Source organism: Paramisgurnus dabryanus, chromosome 2 (assembly GCF_030506205.2).
Source record: "Paramisgurnus dabryanus chromosome 2, PD_genome_1.1, whole genome shotgun sequence".
NCBI classification, from domain to species: domain Eukaryota; kingdom Metazoa; phylum Chordata; class Actinopteri; order Cypriniformes; family Cobitidae; genus Paramisgurnus; species Paramisgurnus dabryanus.
In genome coordinates this window covers 55,973,909-55,993,351 of record NC_133338.1, presented here as the reverse complement: position 1 = coordinate 55,993,351, position 19,443 = coordinate 55,973,909, and the positions used below count along the sequence as shown (strand labels likewise).

Here is a 19,443-nt window from a genome sequence, read left to right as displayed (position 1 = left end):
TGTATTATCTTTATTTAATTCGTTAAGAAATAATTATTTTTATTGGCATGTTGGCCTATTTATAGTGTATTGCATAGGCCTATTTAGAGTGAGATCTTACGATGTTACAGATTACTTATTTTATTTCTTTGTTTTAACTTCCAAGTTGCGTAGCCTAGTTAGTCATAAATAAATAATGTTAAAACCTGTATAAATTACTCATTCTTGATGAAAGCTGTGTACGTGCACACATTTAAATAATGTCGGGCTGTAAACGGGTTCGGGCTTTTAAAAAGCTGTCAATCAAAATTTTCCTTTTGGTTCGGGCCGCATTCTGTCGGGCTCCGGACATTTCGGGCCTAACTTTTAAGGCCCGATTACAGCTCTAGCAGACATACCAATTTTTCTGTGTAGCCTCATACTCTGCTCATACATCTGTGTATCAAATCTGGTGAAAAAATTCAATTTCGTTCCAAGTTATAACCATGTGTAAAAAAACACAAAATGTAAAGGTAATTTTTAGTTTTTTGCAAATTTCAGCCATTTCTGATGGAAATTTTAATATAACGGCAATAGAGTTTTTTGTTCAGAAGCTAATGCCTTGTTCTTCCTATGGTGTTTTCGAGTCGATCAGAATAACCCCTGAGGAGATATTCGCATATGTTTTTAAGCGCTATTTTACTGTGCAGGGCTAACCGTAAGGCGAATCCAGGCATGCCTGCCATAGACCGCAATTGCGGAAGAAGAGGAAGAATCGGAATAATAATAATAAGAAAACTAACAGATACAATAGGGGTCTTCGACCATTCTAGGCTTGACCCCCTAAATAAAGAATATATTCTGTGTGTTAGAACATGTAAGTACTTACCATAACACACTCATTTCATCTTCTGAATGAAAGCTTGCTAAATCACCACCAACAGCTCGACAGAAGTCACGCGCTTCAAACCAAGTCTTCTTATTCTCCTTCTTATTTCTGTAGATCTAAGAAATACATATAAAAACTGTGATTGTCCACAAACCAAATAATATGATGTGTTTTATTGGTTAATAATTATATTAATATTAATGTTGCATCCTTATAATGTTACATTTCTAGAATTTGTGTTCTTCCTGTGCCTTCTGTGACATTTTTTAAAGTGTGTTAATGCTGTTACAGACGCCCAGTGTTTCAGGAGAATCGTGTGTCTTCACATTTACCTGAATACAACTTCCTGGATCTTTTTTAGTCCATTTAGCCGGGCAGCTGAGAGGTCGTGTGGTCTGTGGCTCTCGGGTTGTAGTAACTCCTTCTGCCATTTTCTTACAGATGTATTTCTGTTTAGTGTTGCAGGCCAATACATCCCATAATCCTGCTGAAGTTCCTGTTAACATTGCTACACAACCTCTGTGCTTATCTGAGTGTGAAAATACAAAGATGTGAGAAGGTAAACTCTTGTAGATTTGACTTTGATTGAGGTCACACAGACCGAACACAATGAAACTCATCAACATACCTGGCATGCCTACATTAAAGTGTGTAAACTCGACTTTATCACCATTGATCCACTGGAATCGCTCAGTCTGATGAGTATTAGACAAACCAATCCAGAAATATTTCTCAGGTCGAAGACCAACCAGACTGATGAGAAACGCATTCTCATATCTAATAGCAAAGATATCACATTGTATTATTCTTATCACTGTAATTCAGTAAAGTATTACTACTTATTAAACATTTCTAAATTGTAAATTAGTCTGTGAATTCCATTCGGAAGTGATTATCCCTAAACCTGTTGAAGATCAGTGCCCTTGGATGTAAACTTTCGAGGATGTAACGTTACCACAATAATGTCACATTGTGCGGACGAATAAAAACACTTGGAATAAAGCTATGACAACAATTATTTTCTCTGGACCGATCTGTTTACCCGTTTCTCCCCCAAAAGGATGAAAAAACACAGTTTAGAACTGCAGTTAAGGATGCTTACAGTTAGACACTTGATAATTTATTTTCGCGTGACATGACTATTAAAACACGTTGTGAGATTTCACCACTGATAAACTAAATATGAATAAAAAACAAGTTTTTTATGATACCAAATACTGCTGGTTTGATCTCATTTTTGACCATCAAACGCAGACAGGGCAAACATGAGAGCCAGGGAATCCCAGATAGGGCGGTGGTCAGCGGGGCGAGTGAACATTAACGTCAGTTGGTGTTTTTGGTCTTGTCCAAATCTTTCTTAGCAAACGTTCAAACAGGCACTATCTTTACTAATCGACTGCAGATTTGAATATTATACATATATATTCTCGATGGAACTAATCTTAAATCTACACGTTGTGACCAAGAAACGGTAATATTAACGGCTATTCCGTCCATTGAGTTATTATGAGATTCAAAACAGCCGAAAGTGTTACCTGTTATTATGGCCTTCAAATCAGTGGTGGAAGAAAGTAGTTCCCAAACAAAGAGGCTTTAAAAATAACTCTGCTTGTTTTCTAGTTGTTGTTTTCTAGGCCTACGGCCTCATGCCCCTGGCCTAATCACAGCCGTGATTATATAAACCCACATAGTAATGTTGTTCCGGCCCAGCTCCGGCCCACACAACCAGTTTTCCTCGGCCCACATACAGCGAAGAATGACGGCCCTACAATGGCCCAGTTCTGGATTACAGACAATAGCACATAACTGGCCCAGACCTGGGCCAGAACAGGCCCTACAAAGAAGACTACGATGGCCCTTGCATAGGCAGCCCTCACTTAGCCCCCAGGAAGCCCTCATGCAGCAAAATCCCCAGAGTTAAATAAACACTACTGGATGTATATATTGTCCCAATCTTACAGAGTGTTAAAAAGTAACACTGAAGCAGAATTAAAAGCTCTGTTATCCTCTCTCTCACTATCTCTGTCTGAAACCTAAAATTGCATTTTACATCTTACTTGAGTCATTTTCTTACTTCGGGTTTAGATTTTGTTCCATTTAAAGTCACCCTTATTGTGATCAGTGTTTGTTTTAGTTGAACTTGACTCTTGACTCTTCCCTTATTTAGTTTTTTGACTGCTTTAACTGTGTTTTTAAGACATGTTGTTTACAGCAGGGAAAAGACAATAGAGCAATTCTTTGATGGTGGTTAACACTGTTAATAAAGTCTAAACATCATCAACTAGAAAACGTATGTATTAATTTAATGTTTGAACACTTATTAGAAGCATCTTTCTCTGACAATAATGTGATGCTACAGTATGGAATCCAGCTCTCTCATAGCAGTTTGTTATTCCCACATTCTTGTAAGAGCAGTCAAAGACAGAGAAGTTGTTTTGTATGGGGATAGGAGAAACCCACCCAAATCAGCGTAGGTTAAACAGGCGTGAGAGGAAATAGCCACAATTGTCTCATCAGCTGACAATGGAATCCCCATCATTGCGCCAAGCGCTACAATGATGTCAGGAGACGGGGAATCCCAAGCTTACCAGCATAAATTGGGCACGCCGTGTCGGGAGGTGGATCTGCCTCTACACATGACCTGACGCCAGCAGAGGACATCGCTGCGTCCACCCTCACCGCTGAAAGGGTTTGGGGGCTTTGAAAACGGACACAAGAAAGGCAAGCAAGGTCCAACCCCAAAGTACTCTTACAAATCAAGTTCATATATATTAAGGTTTCTTATGAAAACATTTTAATTATTATTTACATAAAATAAACTTAATACAGCCACACAACAAACTTATGAAAATATTTTAATCGTTATTTGCATGATAATTTTTTAACGCAGCCACACAATAAATAAAAACTATCACCACAATGCTCACCACTATGATTCCCCTTATCTCATGTGTTAATATTTTTATTGTAACAATTTATGATTTGCAAAAAAAAAAAACTGTTGCATCTGTGTAGATTAGATAAGCAAAGTGTGTGCGCGTTGTGCACGCTATACATTGTGGTCAAGCATGCGCCCTTAAAATAGCATAATGAACAATGCGCAACGCGCCACTGACTTTAGACTATTTTTTTCTGGTCAGTGGCGCATTTGTTTTTTGAAACTGCAACATAGCATCAGGGATGGTTTGCGCCGGAACACGCCTCCTTATTTGCGCTGAACCGCCCAGGGAGCGCAAGTTCATTCCCTAGTTTGCCGACGTGCGTCTGTGGAGGGAAAAACCCGCTGTGCGCCGGTGCAAAATACGAATGATACATGCGTCACTGACAAAGTCAACTGCGCTGGGTGCAAGATAGGGGCCCAAGAATCAGAGTATGAATCACAATGATGGTGACAATAAAATGAAAAACTTCATGCTGCAATGCATGCTGGGTATCAACAAATTACAAATCTCATCCAGGACTCCCATCATGCACTGCAGCATGGATAAATAATTAACTTTTTACTATTTTCTTTGTCACCTTGGTTGAGATTCATACTCTGATTCTTGATGTTTGTGTGTCTACATAACAAATAATTTTAAGTGTCAGTGTTTCAAAATTCTTCAGAATAACAAACTGCTATGAGAGAGCTGGATCTCATACTGTAGTATCACTTTATTGTCAGAGAAAGATGCTTCTGATAAGTGTTCAAACATTAAATTAATACATACGTTTTCTATGATGTTTAGACTTTATTAACAGTGCTAACCACCATCAACGACTTACTCTATTGTTTTCTCCCTGCTGTAAACAACATGTCTTAACAACACAACGTTAAAGCAGTCAAAAAACTAAATAAGGGAAGAGTCAAGAGTCAAATGTCAAGTCAAGTCCAACTAAAACAAACACTGATCACAATAATGATGACTTTACATGGAACAAAATCTAAACCTAAAGTATGAAAATGACTCTACAAGTAAGATGTAAAATGCAATTTTAGGTTTCAGACAGAGATGGTGAGAGAGAGGATAACAAAGCTTTTAATTCTGCTTCAGTGTTACTTTTTAACACTCTGTAAGATTGGGACAATATATACATCCAGTAGTGTTTATTTAACTCTGGGGATTTTGCTGCATGAGGACTTCCTGGGGGCTAAGTGAGGGCTGCCTATGCAAGGGCCATCGTAGGCTTGTTTGTAGGGCCTGATCTGGCCCAGGTCTGGGCCAGTTATGTGCTATTGTCTGTAATCCAGAACTGGGCCATTGTAGGGCCGTCATTCTTCGTTGTATATGGGCCGAGGAAAACTGGTTGTGTGGCCAGAGCTGGGCCGGAACAACATTGCTATGTGGGAAGCTATGTCACACTCCTACTCGAGCGATATTACTAAATATCATCTACTCACTTGCTGTCAACATCAACCAGGCTAGCTGCGGTCTGCTCACACGTCAGTTTGGCATCATCAAAAGTTTTGGTTTCTATGGCAACATTATAACAGTAATAGCCAAACCTAAACCAACCCTGGGAAAAGAAATTCTCACTATCACCAAATGTCCCTTAAATATAATTTACATCTGTATATTTACACAACACTTAATACACAACAACACAACACAACATGTCAATGTTACATTTCACTTTTATTTGTAATTTGTCAGTGTGTTTATTGTGTGACTTTATTGTGGGTATTTGTTGGCTTTCTTCATTATTTAATGTTTGTTTATTGAAGTAAAATAAAGAGTATGAGGTGATGCAGACTCACAGCTGGACATCCAGGACTGATGACCTCTGGAGATCCTTCAGGTTTAGTGGAAGCTTTCTTCTTACAGATGTAACCATGAGCTGACTCACACAGATGATCTGACCACTTTCCCTCCTATTACACAAAAAAGCATCACTAATGAAGAATTATGACCATTAAACAATCAGAAAGAAACTGTAGTGAGAACGAGATGCAAAAAAAAAACTACCCACCTGTCCTCTGATAAGAACACAATCCTCCATTCGATTTGTGATGTGTGAAGGTTCTCCAACAAACCATTTAGTAAAGGTGACGTGTGATTTATCTGACCACTCAAACAGATTCTGAATCCTTTGATCATTAAGACCAATCCAGAGCTCATCAGTCGACACTACACAACAACAACAACACTCAATTTTATACCACCAACTGATATTTAATTATCAGAGGTGCAACACTAACAAAGATTTTGATAATCTAACAATCAATGATTGATTTATTTGTATGTTGCCAAAACAAAATCTCCTTTAAACAGGTGCCATATGATGTAGTTTATTGTCAAGGTCACCACCATATTGGACCTGGCAAGAGTGATCTACAAGCAAATCGACGTAACAGAAGAGCTGTGGCATTTCTAAAAAAAAAACACTAATATTTATATTTCCTGTTAGATCAAGCACTGGTTTGGAAATATATTAACGTTATTGTGCTTTCTATCTAGAAATGCGTCAGTTCCACCGTTTGTGTTTTAGGACAGTCCTGTCCTGTCCAATATGGTGCCAAAAGTGGCTTGTGGGACAGGACATTGCGTCAGATTTACTTCTATGCTCAGCCATTCGCATTTATATATTTTTATTTATTTTGTCAGACAACAATGTGTAGGTTTTTTGTGTGTTACTAAAACTATTTAGTTGTGCAGACGTACTGTATCCAGTCTGTGATATGATGAAACTGTGTTCTTCTATATTGTGAATGCTGGCCAGATCTGATCCTTCTCTGTGACACTCGGCCAAAGCATCACTCCACGTCTTATTTGTGCGCTGCAGATAATAACAGTGACCGGCATATGGTACCCACGCCACTGGACAGAAGTTAGGCTGATCTTTACCTGATAGACAGAAAGAGAGAGAGAAACAAAATGTATAGTAATGTGAATATTATTAATGTTTGTAGACAGTAGGCTATATAGATATTTTTTGCAGGCTAGATAGTTTGCAGCGTGGTTTCGAAAGTTAAAAAAATGTAACGGCTATATTTTACAATTTTACATGAACTAAGTAATAGTGCTTTGCCAAACTAACAGAGACCGGGCCTTACCGACCCGGCTTTTCTGATGAGGCAAACGTACCCCTGAGTCTCTTATCACTTTCCCAAGATACGGTCCGGACCTCCTGCTAGCTTCTAGCAATTAGTATGTGGTCCACAAGCAGTATACAACCCCCGCCGAGTCTAAATTTCTGTCATTTGTGAAAATATTGCGTTTGAAAATGTTTTATAACGGGAATATGTTAGTATTGTCCAGGGAAAACGAATGTATTGTTGAGACTGCTACATCACAATTTACTCTGGAATCATTGTGTGTCATGAGTTTCTTCTCCTGAAATGTACATATTATGTCACGGCAGGAATAGAGGGAGAACCCAAACGCAGACGAAAGTAAAAATAAATGGAAGGTTTATTTAATAAACAAACACAAAAACCCATGTGGGGGTAAAACAGGTGAAAACAATGATGAATGTAAACACAAAACCGGGAACAAACACTGAATACAAAAATAACAGGATACTGAGGGTAAGATTCAGGACACACGAAAGACATGAACTTGACTACTGAATCTTAGACAAACGAACGAGCACCAGACAGAGAAGGAGAGGGCATTATAAAGACACAACACAAATGGGGAACAGGTGAACATAATTAATTACTCAAGACAAGAGTACATAAGGGAGTAGGGTAAAAGTGACAAGACACTGGGAACACGTGACACCAACACATGATGTGACTACACGTGTCCCCACACAAAACACAATGCTGCCATGATCTTGCCCTCTGAAAACAGACCTGAATATTACACAAAGGTCTGGCAAGACCATGACAGCAACAAGACACTGGGAACACGTGGAAGCCACACACACAATATGACTCCACGTGTCCCCACACAGAACATAGTACTGTCATGGTCTTGCCAAATGTACTCAGACCTGAATTTAGTACAAAGATCTGTCAAGCCCATGACATATTAGTGATACTTTTTTGCTTAATTTGTCTGTTGGCAACATAAACTGTTAATAATAATATATAAAAATAATAACACAGTATGGTCTGTACTGCTTACGATACCACTGAGCACGCGCACTGGCACATGGCGTTAGTAGTGGGGCGTGATCAAAGGAGCAGCAGCTCATAAATATGTAATGAACAGCTCAAAACAGCACAATCTGAAATGCACTGAAACAGAGGCTACTAGAGATGGGTAACAAAGCTACTTTGAGCAAACAACTTTTGAAACATGTTTTATGGAACTCATACACTATTTAACTTGTGAAAAAGCAGGCATAATATGGGCACTTTAATATATTTCTATATGGCCCCAAACACGTTTCATTTAGGAAACCGGAAATTGCGTGTGCCCGTTGTTTCTTTCTTGTTAAAGACGCCCTACATTTTGCAGATGACGTGCTTATTTTATCAACAGTTAAAATTAATCAGCATGTGCAAGTGCACTTCGTAATGTACAATGTAATATTAGGGAAAAATATTAAGACATACAATCAGTTAATCATATCTATATATAATATAATACCACTCAGAAAAAGGTTCAAAAGCTGTTACTGGGACAGTGTCTTTTTTATAAGTCTTTAAACAAGTGATGTATTCATTTTGAACCATTATGTAACTGTGAGGTACTTATATGCACCCTTTCAGTAAAGTTGTACCTTTACAAAGGTGTTGGTTATTTTTGGAACCATGAAGCCACAAAAGGTCAATCTATGTACCTGTTGAAGGTGTGATATCTGTTGAATTTCCCTTTCGGCAAATGTAACCTAACTTCTTACTGCAGGCAAAACTTTCCCACTTGGATGCTTTACCAGCGTTTATTGCAGCACAGTTAAGGCCCGGCTCCAGAGAGGGATTACCTACAGGAATATAAAGATGACATTCAATCAATAAAAACATTTACATCTAAACCATTCAGCTGTATTTCAACTGAATCATGGGAAAAGTTCACTGTGTTTCCTTACAAAATCTCAGTGTTTATATGGGTCCACACTACAGAGTGTTAAAAAGTAACACTGAAGCAGTCTTCAATCTGTGACTTTATACTCATTATCCCCTTTTCTTTTTGAAATCTTTAATTACATTTCACATCTTACTTGTAGAGTTATTTATGTACTTAGGTTTAGATGTTTGCTTTGTTTTATTTAAAACCATTATGGTGATCAGCGTTTGTGTTAGTTCCTCACAAACAACAAGACAAAGAGTATGAATAACAACAATTGTGACAAAGAAAATATAAAAAATGTATAAGATTTTTTCATGTCGCAGTGCATTCTGGGAGTTCTGGATGAGATTTGTAATTATTTGATACCCAGCATGCATTAGAGCATGAAGCTTTACATTTTATTGTCACTATTGTTGAGATCCATACTTAATGTGTGTGTGTGTGTGTGTGTGTGTGTGTGTGTGTGTGTGTGTGTGTGTGTGTGCGCGCGCGCGCGCGCGCGTGTGTGTGTGCGCGTGTGTGTTAGACAACAGTTAATTTTTAATTGTCAGTATTTCAAAATCTTTCAGAATGACAAACTGATATGAGAGTGCCAGATCTCATACTTTAGTATCACATTATTGAGAGAAAAATTACTTCTGGTGGGTAAGCAAACACTAAAATAATAAATCAGTTTTTTAGATGATAATGTTTATATCCTAACCACCACCATAGAATTGCACTACTATCTCTTTTTTTGCCACAACAAACATGTTTTAAAGCAACACTATGTAGTTTTTCAACCTTTAAATAATGTCTCTAAAATTATTTCAGTGATAGAACAACTTTTAACTGGACAAATTGTACTGTTGCTGCAACCTGAGCAGCCTCCTAGCTGCTACAAGCACACTCTGAAAGTGGCGGTGGAGGGTAGGAAACACAGCCCCGCCCCTCCCCCTGCCTGCCTGCAGAAGAGTGTCTGATATTAGGCACTGTTGCGCTTTTCAACCACATGGGGGAGCCGTAAGTCATTTTTACATGGAAACTACATAGTGTTGCTTTAAACACGCAAAGTTATAGCGGCTAGAACAAAATGAACACGCTAAAAACAAGAGTACACTTAAAACAAACACTGATCACCATAATGGTGACTTGAAATAAAACCAAGCAAAAGAATCCTAAGTTAACAAATAACTCTACAAGTAAGATGTAAAATGCAATTTTTGGGTTCAAACAGAGATGGCAATCTCTGTTTGAACCCTTTGATTGCTTTATAACACTCTGTAGTGTGGACTTATATAAACACTGAGCATTGTTAATTTAACACTGTGGATTTTGTTGTGTCATGAATGTTAATTACCAGGAGCCCAGTTGAGATATCTGAATGGGTTTCCATTACTCCACTGCCATCCACTCTCAAAGTCAAGACTGTTGAGTCCGATCCATAAAGCTGAACCCAAGAGATCTGTCAAGCCTGAAATATAAAGTTCATGAAATTCTGCTTTGTTTAGTGGATGAAATCATTTTAGTTCATGATAATAGTGGGATCTTTGTACCTGATATATAAGACTGTTCATGTAGTTCTGATATACTGAGAAGATCTGCATCTTGTTGTTGGCAGCTGGCTCGAGCTTGATGCCAGGTCAGTGCTGATTGTGTGTTTCTCTGATATAATACATCAGTTACTGGATCACTGTCCCATCCTGAGACGCCTTGAGTCAAACAATAATTTAAATTATAATCAGCCTTCACTCTTTCCCGGCCATTGACGAGTTGACTTGTAAATTAAGAGAAAACCCTTCCCTGCCAATGACGAGTATTTCCAGCATTTCCCAATACCGCTATTATCCCAACTATAATACTCTTACCCAGAGGCGGACACTACTCAAGTATTTTTACTTTCTACATAAAAGTAAATTTTTATTTATTCGTATTTTATAAGTGTTTTTCTTTGAAAAACATACATTCCAAAGCATATTATCATAATTTGTACTCCACTACATTTCATAATTTCAAGTTTTTGGTTTATATTTAAAATTTAAGTACATTAAACATCTAGTATTTTTTATTTTACTTAATTAAAAAGTATTTTTTTATTATACCTTTATTTAACCAGAGAATAAAATCACATTGAGATAAATATCTCATTTACAAGTGAGCCCTAGCCAAGGTAGTACTTTTGTACTTTTACTCAAGAAAGTAAAAGGACACAATTTTTATGTAATTAGGTATTAAATCAATTTTAATACGCAATATAAAAGGAATACACAGTATGATTCTATGCTTTAGAATGTAGTGAACATTTTTTAGTAAAGTAAATGTTTTCCCAAGACAAACACTCTGATAAAGCACAGATGTTTGAAAAAAATTACTCAAAGTACTCAAGTAGTGTCCACCTCTGCTCTAACCCAAGTTATAAAACCCAGAAGTATCACCCTAGTGCAAACACCTGTATGTCTGTGAAAGTTTTGAGGATCGCTCTGCATCTAATCTCCATTAAAAGTCTATCACAAACATTTAATAATCTTAATTTGGTGTTTTTGAAGAAACCTACCTGTATTTGAGACTAATGAAGGTAGGATGAAACTGTTTTTGGTTGAAAGCAGAAGTCTGCTCTTTCATTTGAAATATTGTATGTTTATATATTTTAAGAAGAACATTTTCTGGAATAAAACTTTTGTGAAAATCATAAAAAATGCTGGCGCTGGTTGGGAAATTTTAAAAAAATGCCGGCAGGGAAAAAGTTTTAAACTTTATGTGCTTTTGCATGCAATTTATCATTATATTTGCTGTATTATATTTATGGTCTTACGTTTGTCTGGACAGAAGCCCCACTTCTTCTTTGTATCATAATCTGTCTCAGTTGAACACCACAGTTTGCCGTCTGATCTTCCCTCCGTGATGCACTCAGCGAACCACTTGTCATTAAACTTAAAGGGAAACTGACATGGCTTTCCAAATGAGTTCCCACCCAGAGTATAAATCTCTACAGGACACAAAATTAGAGGAAAGAAAGAGAAATATCGATGTTGTGAATGAGTGAATCTGATGGGTTGTGACTCAACATTGGATCAGAAGTTTTTTTTCTAATGTGGGCAGCAGGGCAATAAACGATGCTAAATATATAATGAAACTATCTTTTTACTATAAAAGTCAAGTAAAAATAGCACTTTTTACAATATTTCATTACTTTAAATAAACCTCAGGGAAAATATGAAACATATTTAGCATATATCATTATTGCAAATCTTGCCGTCCTCATTAATAGATTATAATATAATAAAATGGTAAACTTTTAATGATGAAGTACAAACTTTATCTGGTTCTGTCAGTCAATTGAGAGCTGACGAATTAGTCCTGCACTATCCTGTAATCCTGGTTTTCTCAGGATCTTGGATGGTCATGCTCCACTAAGATCTAGGACTGTTACCTTTGAAAACTTTACTCTGTGATTTACCAATGAACTCCGTGAGCTAAAACACAAGGGTCGTCACTTGGAGCATCTGTGTTTTAAAACTGGGCTCACAGAACATAAAGACTTGTATGCTGAACACATACAGACTTATAAACTAACTCTTTGTGTAGCAAGAACAGATCACTATGCAAGATCAACCAGCTCTAGTGATTGCAATACAAAAAAAATATTACTGTGATACATGACATCTTAAGACCACCTGATATTTTCCCCTCACATCTGTGCTCAATCAATCTCTGTGAGGATTTTGTATAATTTTTAAATAGAAAAATAAAACATATCCATCAGCAGATTGGCACTTTAGATGTGGGGTCTTTTACTGTCTATTTCAACTAACCTATACTTTCATTACTATCCACTTCTCGCCTCCAAAGCTCTGAGAATAAAATTATAATTTAGACTATTAAAATTTTGTTATCATCTGTCAGCGTGACCCTTTACCTAAACATTTGCTTAAAGACTGTATTTCTTCTCTCTAATTCTTAATACCTAATATTTTTCACTCTTCACTCATGTCAGGCATTGTACCAACTTCCTTAAAAACTGCTGTGATTACTCCAATACCTAAGAAACCTAGTATTATTTTATTGTACGGGTCCTTGAGTGTCTAGAAAGACACCTATAAATAAAATGCACAATAATAATATTTGTGTTTGCATTTACTCAGTTCTAAGTTGCTATCCAAATTTTGTATTTATTACTTAATATTGTAGATGTACCTTGATATCCATGAGAACACAGATTGTCTGTAGTCCCATAAATCTGCCAGCAACTCCAAGATCCATTTCCCTTAGAAAGCAACATGTTCTGTTCCACTCGCTTGCCATAGTTCAGATGTAATGGTTTTCCCTTTAAGCCAAACAAGGTCTCATTCTTACATTCCCAGGTCTGTAGACGATTGAGCTCTTTACAGGGCAGAAGAATCACTTTCACCCAGTCTTTAAGTCTTTGAGCTCCCAAACAGAGTTTAAGAGAGACGCTGATAATTCTTGAAGAAGAAACCCATCGGAAATGCTGAGCGTCAGAAGATACATCACACGGTGCCGTCTGTATAACACTGGCATTAATAACATTCACACATCTGTTGTGATCCTCATTGTAGATGAGAAAAGAGCTGTTGTCTAAAAAAAATAATATTAGACAATGTCAATGATATTTAATTACACTGACCAAGTTTTTAAAGTCATTCACTAAACCTGAAGTGCCACTGGCATGCAGAACTCATAAAGCATCTACATTATTTATATCTACTGTATTTAGTTGAGAATGATGCTGAACCTTTAACACCACATCTAGATACATAGACAGATATTTGTATGTTATATTTATATGTTACTGTAATGAAAAGTGAAAAAAGATATTAAATATTTAAGTGTCCATTATACAATAATAATATCTTACATTCAAAATAAATTTTGAAAATAAACCAATGTACCTGTTTGACTGGACGGCTGTACTGCAGCATAAAAACAAATCAAAACAAACAGTTGAAGACCAAACATCTTCATATCTGAACTTGTGATCCACACATGAAGAAATCCAGCGTGTGTTTGAGGAGTGAGACACTTATATACACTTTCTATACAGTCATGTGTTTGAAGGGTTCTAGCTTGCAAGTGTCCAAAGTTTCTTCCTTATCTTAGGGACTTATTCCTTTTTCCTTACATGCATCTAAATGCCTTTAGTGGTTTCTCCAAACATGAGATTTAAGTCGATGATTCAGTGGCACAGCCTCTTTTACGCAGTTATTTCAGTAAATTATCAAAATTACTTTGCAAGTAAATAAAAAAATGTGCTGTTCACACATGCAACAACATTATTTTTTACCACTAAGATATCATTCACACACACTGTAAAGAATATGCAGCATTTTTTTGTCAAATCAACATTTATTTTTATGTTACCTTAACTTAACAAATTAACAATTCAATATTTCAATTTCAAATAGTTTTTTTAGTTATGTAAAATTTTTACAAGCCAAAACTTAGCAAATTAAATTGACTTGCAAAACCAAGTTTTAACTTCATGCTGCATTTTTTACATTGCATCAATACCTTGATCAATACCAATACCCTTTGGCCCGTCGTAAGGAGGGGTTTTAGGGGGCAGCACCCCCCCCCAATTGTATGGTGATTGGGTGATATTGACAAAATATCTGCTATGTGAATTTGGTCATTTACTTATGCAAGTAGTAAAAGCTCTCTTCAGCAGTATTTTGCTCACAGGAACAATACTACTAAACTCTACAATGGTAACTTTAAATAACACATCTTTAGAATATAAATCAGAAAATGTACCGAATTATTACACTAAAATATAATAATAAAATAAACGTATTATACTTTAATAAATGATTAATAAAAATATCCTCAAAAAAGCCAAAAAATCATTTAACTCATTCCCAGCCAGAATTGTTTTTTAATATTTTTTGTAATTTTCACAAGTTTCACAAAATGCCTTCCAGGAAAATCATCTTCTATAAATATATAAAAATACAACATATCAAATGAAAGAACAGGTCCTCTGCTTTCAAACAAACAAAGTGGAAAAAACAGCATTTTTGTCTAAAGGACTTTTGTTAGAGATCAGATTCAGATTAATGATCAAACATACGCAGAGTTTACAATGTTGTTGAGTTCAGCTCAGCTCAGAATTAGCTTCAGTTTTTATAAATTGGGTAAGAGTGCCAATTTATTAAAAGAATCTGCCAATGGAATTAGAAAAAGTTTCTTTAAATAAGGTTACCTTATCATAAACACTTAATTCAAGAAAAATTTTCTTATTCCATTGGGAGATTTTTTTGCTTGTTTTAAGCACAAATTCGCTTCAATGTTATATTTAATGTCTAAAAACTAGACTTATTTTTTTAGGTCATTTTGCACATCAAGAAAATACATCTTGATTTAAGAATTTTTAGATATTTTGCTGAAAACAAAAATACTAACCAAGAAAACATATTTCTTAGTATTGTTGTCTTGTTTTTCAGTACAAATATCTAAAAATTCTTAAATTAAGATGTATTTTCTTGATTTGGAAAATGACCTAGGAAAATAAGTCTAGTTTTTAGACCAAAAATATCAAATTTAAGTGCTTTGGTGCATAAAACAAGCAAAAAATCTGCCAATGGGTAAGCCAAAAAAATCTTTAACATTTTTCTTAAACACTAAATTCAAGAAAAATGTAAGAAAAATTGGCTTACCCCATTGGCAGATTTTTTGGCTTGTTTTATGCAAGAAAAAGCATCTTAGATTAAGAATTTTTAGATATTTTTACTGAAAACAAGACAAAAATACTAAGAATATTTTTTTCTTGAAAATAATTTTTTTGCAGTGTATACTCGATGTTGTGATTGTGATAAGTCAGCAAATTTCTTCGAGGAACTTTTTTGTAATACCAACAGCATAATTCTGCACGTGAACAGTTTTGGTTCCTGATTTCTAAAACAAAAAGGAACAGAAATGGATATTTCAAAATCATGTGTTTTTCATCAATTAATATTATAATTTACTCTAGTTTACTCTTACAATCTCACAAATACATGTGTGCTTGTTGTATTGTACCTTGACCTATTTAGCACTGTACAACATGACAGAAAAAGAGAGAAAGAGAGATGTTTTAAAATTACAACTGTTTGATTTTTAAAACAGTCTGTGTGTTCTTGAAATATCACTCTGGAGTGGGATTTGATCTGTTTCCCTGCAGTTAGGATATTTTTATATACAAAGGCACGTTTACAATGCATATAAAAAGTCTACACACTCCAGTTCAAATTGCAGGTTTTTGTGTTTTAAAAATGAAACCAAGATGAATCATGCTGGAATCTAACAATAGAAATCATTGTACAATAAAAGTACAATAACCTGATTGCAAAATTGTGCACAGCATTTTATAATAGGGATTGTGGAAAAGTTTAGAATCAACCAATAACATTCAGACTTAAGTTAAATATCAATTAGTAAATACCTATCATCAATTAAAATGACTAATTAATCCTTAATAAAGTGTGACCGGTTCTAAAGTTTTTTTTTCTGACATCAGTTTGTTAATATCCAACTGAAAAAGTCATAGGCCGCAGAGAGCTTAATCAACATTTCCAAGACATTAAATTTACCATGAAACACTGTTAAGACAATAATCAACAAGTGAAGAAAACATAGCACAACACTGACAGTACTAAGACCAGGACATCCAGCTAAAATTGATGAGTCGACCAGGGGAAAACTGGCAAGGTAGGCCTACAGCAACATTAAAAAAATTGCAATAACATCTGGCAAGTACTGATTGCTCCCTACATGTGACAAACATCTTCAAAAATGTTTCATGTTTGGGCTATGAGCCTGTTTTAACCAAATACACATCCAAGCCCATAAGTTTGTAAATAATATTTCAGTTAATTTCTCTCTAACCACTAGGCTACGACTGCCTAATATTGGATAGATGCATTTTCAAGGTTCAACAGCCACCCTGCACCACCGTCTCTGTTCATATTATATTATTTGGGTCCGAACTGCTACATTGCATCATCAAAATGCTGCTGTGTACCCACACAGAAAACAGATAAGAAAGAGGAATAATCTATGTTTACTATTCTATTTGTATGTTCTGTACATTCTTTGTTAAAAAAAAAGAGAAGAAAGAAAGGCATCGAAATGTTCAGTGTTGTTTGCATCCTCTTGGTATTTACTTCTAAAACGCCTGCTAAAAATGGCTATAAAAACCTATGTTATTCTAGGATAAATACCCTTATCTCCTGAGGGTTTTCAGAAAAAATACTAAGAATTGTCAACGTTTACCAAAAACTTAATATCTAAGCCTCTGTAGCACTTAGAAACATAAAATAAAATGCATTTTAAAGGCGTGCAGTACTTGGCGCAAATGGGTTAAACTTCTCATTTAGTTTTCAAAGTCTGTCAACCACATCAAACACACGCACACACACTTGCATGCACTTTGTAACCCTCATGCTAAACACAAGCAAAGTGTCAAAAAAGCATGAGCTGGTATTTCTGGGCCAAACTTACGCCTCCTTTTTCCTACAAGTTTCGGAAAGTTTTTTTTCAAACAGTATCCATTACGATTGATTGATCCCATATTCCTTTTTAATGCACTGCCAAAAATTATTTTCAAGAAAAATATTTTTAGTATTTTTATCTTGTTTTCAGTAAAATTATTTTAAAATTCTTAAATTAAGATGCGCTTTCTTGATGAGCAAATCGACCCAAGAAAATAAGTCTAAGATTTTTTTCTTGAAAATAATTTTTTTGCAGCTTACACTCACTGTTGATTACATTGTTACACACCTACATTGTTACTGTAAACAAAGGCTATCACAAATGAACCAATTGTACAAGGTCTACACAGTAAAACACTGCGAATGTGTAAAATGAATGTGATGTTGCCCATGATTGCGAAACAAAATAGATGGAACTTCATGCTATTGGCAAGAGCATATCATGTTTTCCTGTGTCTGGATGTTGTGTAACCCACGACATTCTGACTGCAGTCACGCAATCTGACATACTGCATACTAATCAGTTTTGTGATAACCTAAGTATTAGTGACAGTAGTTGGTGTTAAACTGTTAAAGGGTAACACTTTATTTTACGACTCGCAAAGTACAGCGTAATTAAACCGAATTTACAGCGTACCTATTTGTAACAAAAGAGTACCTCTACAGTACGTACTTGTAGGTATAAGGGAACAATATGTTAAGTTTGGGGTAATAAGGGGGTAAGAATATGAAGAATTATAAATTATTTATACTCTAAGTATTTTATAACTACAGGGTACCTATTGTAATATTACGTGGTATGTATGACTTAGTCAAGTCTATGGGGAAATTATGTTTTGTTTTTGTTTTTTTTGTGAATTTTCATATTGACTACTGAATGTTGTATACAGTCGATGTCTAAGAGCCGCATCGGTAAATAAATATAACAGCACATCACTTTTATTTTAGTAGCCTATATTACTTGCTTTTAATAACAAAAGTCCAGCTGATTTAATGTGGTTATCTTTTTTTAAAGCAGACATATCATGCTTTTAAATCTGTCCTTTTTACATATAAATCATCAATTTGTGGTCTATATAAAGCGAAACTGCAATGCTTGGGTCTGAATTCTTCATTATTATAGCCCCACAGGCCCCCTTTTTTTACCCCTTTTCTGATGTGCATCTGAGAGCAACTCGTTTTGGTGCTGTCTTTTTAAATGCACGTCATACCCTGCCCCCTCTCCAGGTTGCAGAGGTGACACTCGGTTAAACTCCACCCCGTTCCACCATTTTTGTAGTTTTATAGCAGAGATACTATTATCTAGCTGCACAGAAACTTTTTATTTACTCGTTATTCACAAAATGTCAACAACGGAAGACTTGTCTATCCAGCCGTACAGCCCGCCGCTCCCATAACGCGCATCACGCGCTGTGCGTGGGGCACCACGTGCTGAGAGGGCACCAAAAATAATAGCCTAATGAAAAAAAATTATAATGCTGAAATTATTTCATTACCCTATAGAAATATTATTAGGCACTTTTTATCCATGTATATATGTTATAAAAAAAGGGGGAACGAGATAATTTAATTGCTCTAGTCTAGAAAGTATGCCCCCCAGCCTTTGATGGTCCGTGCCGGTTGATCGCGCGGGCGCCTGACTAAGTTTGACAGAGGCCGTTGCTCAATCCGAAGGCTGCAGCCTGCAGAGGTCGCATATCTAAGCGCATACGTCATCAAACGTTCTTATTTGGTAATATTAACGATTATAAAGTTGACTATTATTCTTAGTTAATCGTAAATTGTTGTAATATGCTTATGACTTGCTAATGTAATGTTCAGTTACCTGAAATAAACCAGGCTTGATGACGTATGCAGCCTGCATATGCGACATCCCGCAGGCTGCAGCCTTCGGATTGAGAAACGGACAAGTAGGCAACTTTTGGAAATGGCCCCGAAAAGAGTCAGGATCGGAAAAAATAAAAAAAAGAAGAAACTGCGGGATGATGCCCGTGCATCACTTGCAGATAAGTCCATCATGCTTAATCATTCCTAAATCAGGGAAATGCGCATGGGCTGCAGCTGCTGCTAATCGTAATCCGCCTCGAACTTGCTGTGATGACAAACTATGTTGTTATAATTTATAATCTCAGTGCAAGCTAAATTGAGATTTTACTGTAAAACATTACCTATGCATATGCATTTTACAAAT

The 19,443-nt window shown here is 36.0% G+C and overlaps 1 protein-coding gene across 1 annotated transcript in view; it reads right to left on the bottom strand.

The window, feature by feature from the left end:
- Positions 1 to 13,819, bottom strand: part of LOC135743925 (macrophage mannose receptor 1-like) — a 52,807-nt gene extending 38,988 nt beyond the window's left edge. The window contains exons 1-13 of the mRNA XM_065261830.1: positions 13,677 to 13,819; positions 12,961 to 13,362; positions 11,579 to 11,752; positions 10,323 to 10,478; positions 10,127 to 10,240; positions 8,561 to 8,701; positions 6,490 to 6,672; positions 5,798 to 5,955; positions 5,586 to 5,699; positions 5,229 to 5,344; positions 1,476 to 1,624; positions 1,180 to 1,376; positions 848 to 963 (exon numbers count right to left, since the gene is read on the bottom strand). Coding sequence (XP_065117902.1) covers positions 848 to 963; positions 1,180 to 1,376; positions 1,476 to 1,624; positions 5,229 to 5,344; positions 5,586 to 5,699; positions 5,798 to 5,955; positions 6,490 to 6,672; positions 8,561 to 8,701; positions 10,127 to 10,240; positions 10,323 to 10,478; positions 11,579 to 11,752; positions 12,961 to 13,362; positions 13,677 to 13,749 — 2,093 coding nt within the window. The 5' untranslated portion in view covers positions 13,750 to 13,819. The remainder of the gene's footprint in view (positions 1 to 847; positions 964 to 1,179; positions 1,377 to 1,475; positions 1,625 to 5,228; positions 5,345 to 5,585; positions 5,700 to 5,797; positions 5,956 to 6,489; positions 6,673 to 8,560; positions 8,702 to 10,126; positions 10,241 to 10,322; positions 10,479 to 11,578; positions 11,753 to 12,960; positions 13,363 to 13,676) is intronic.
- Positions 13,820 to 19,443: the final 5,624 nt, after the last annotated feature.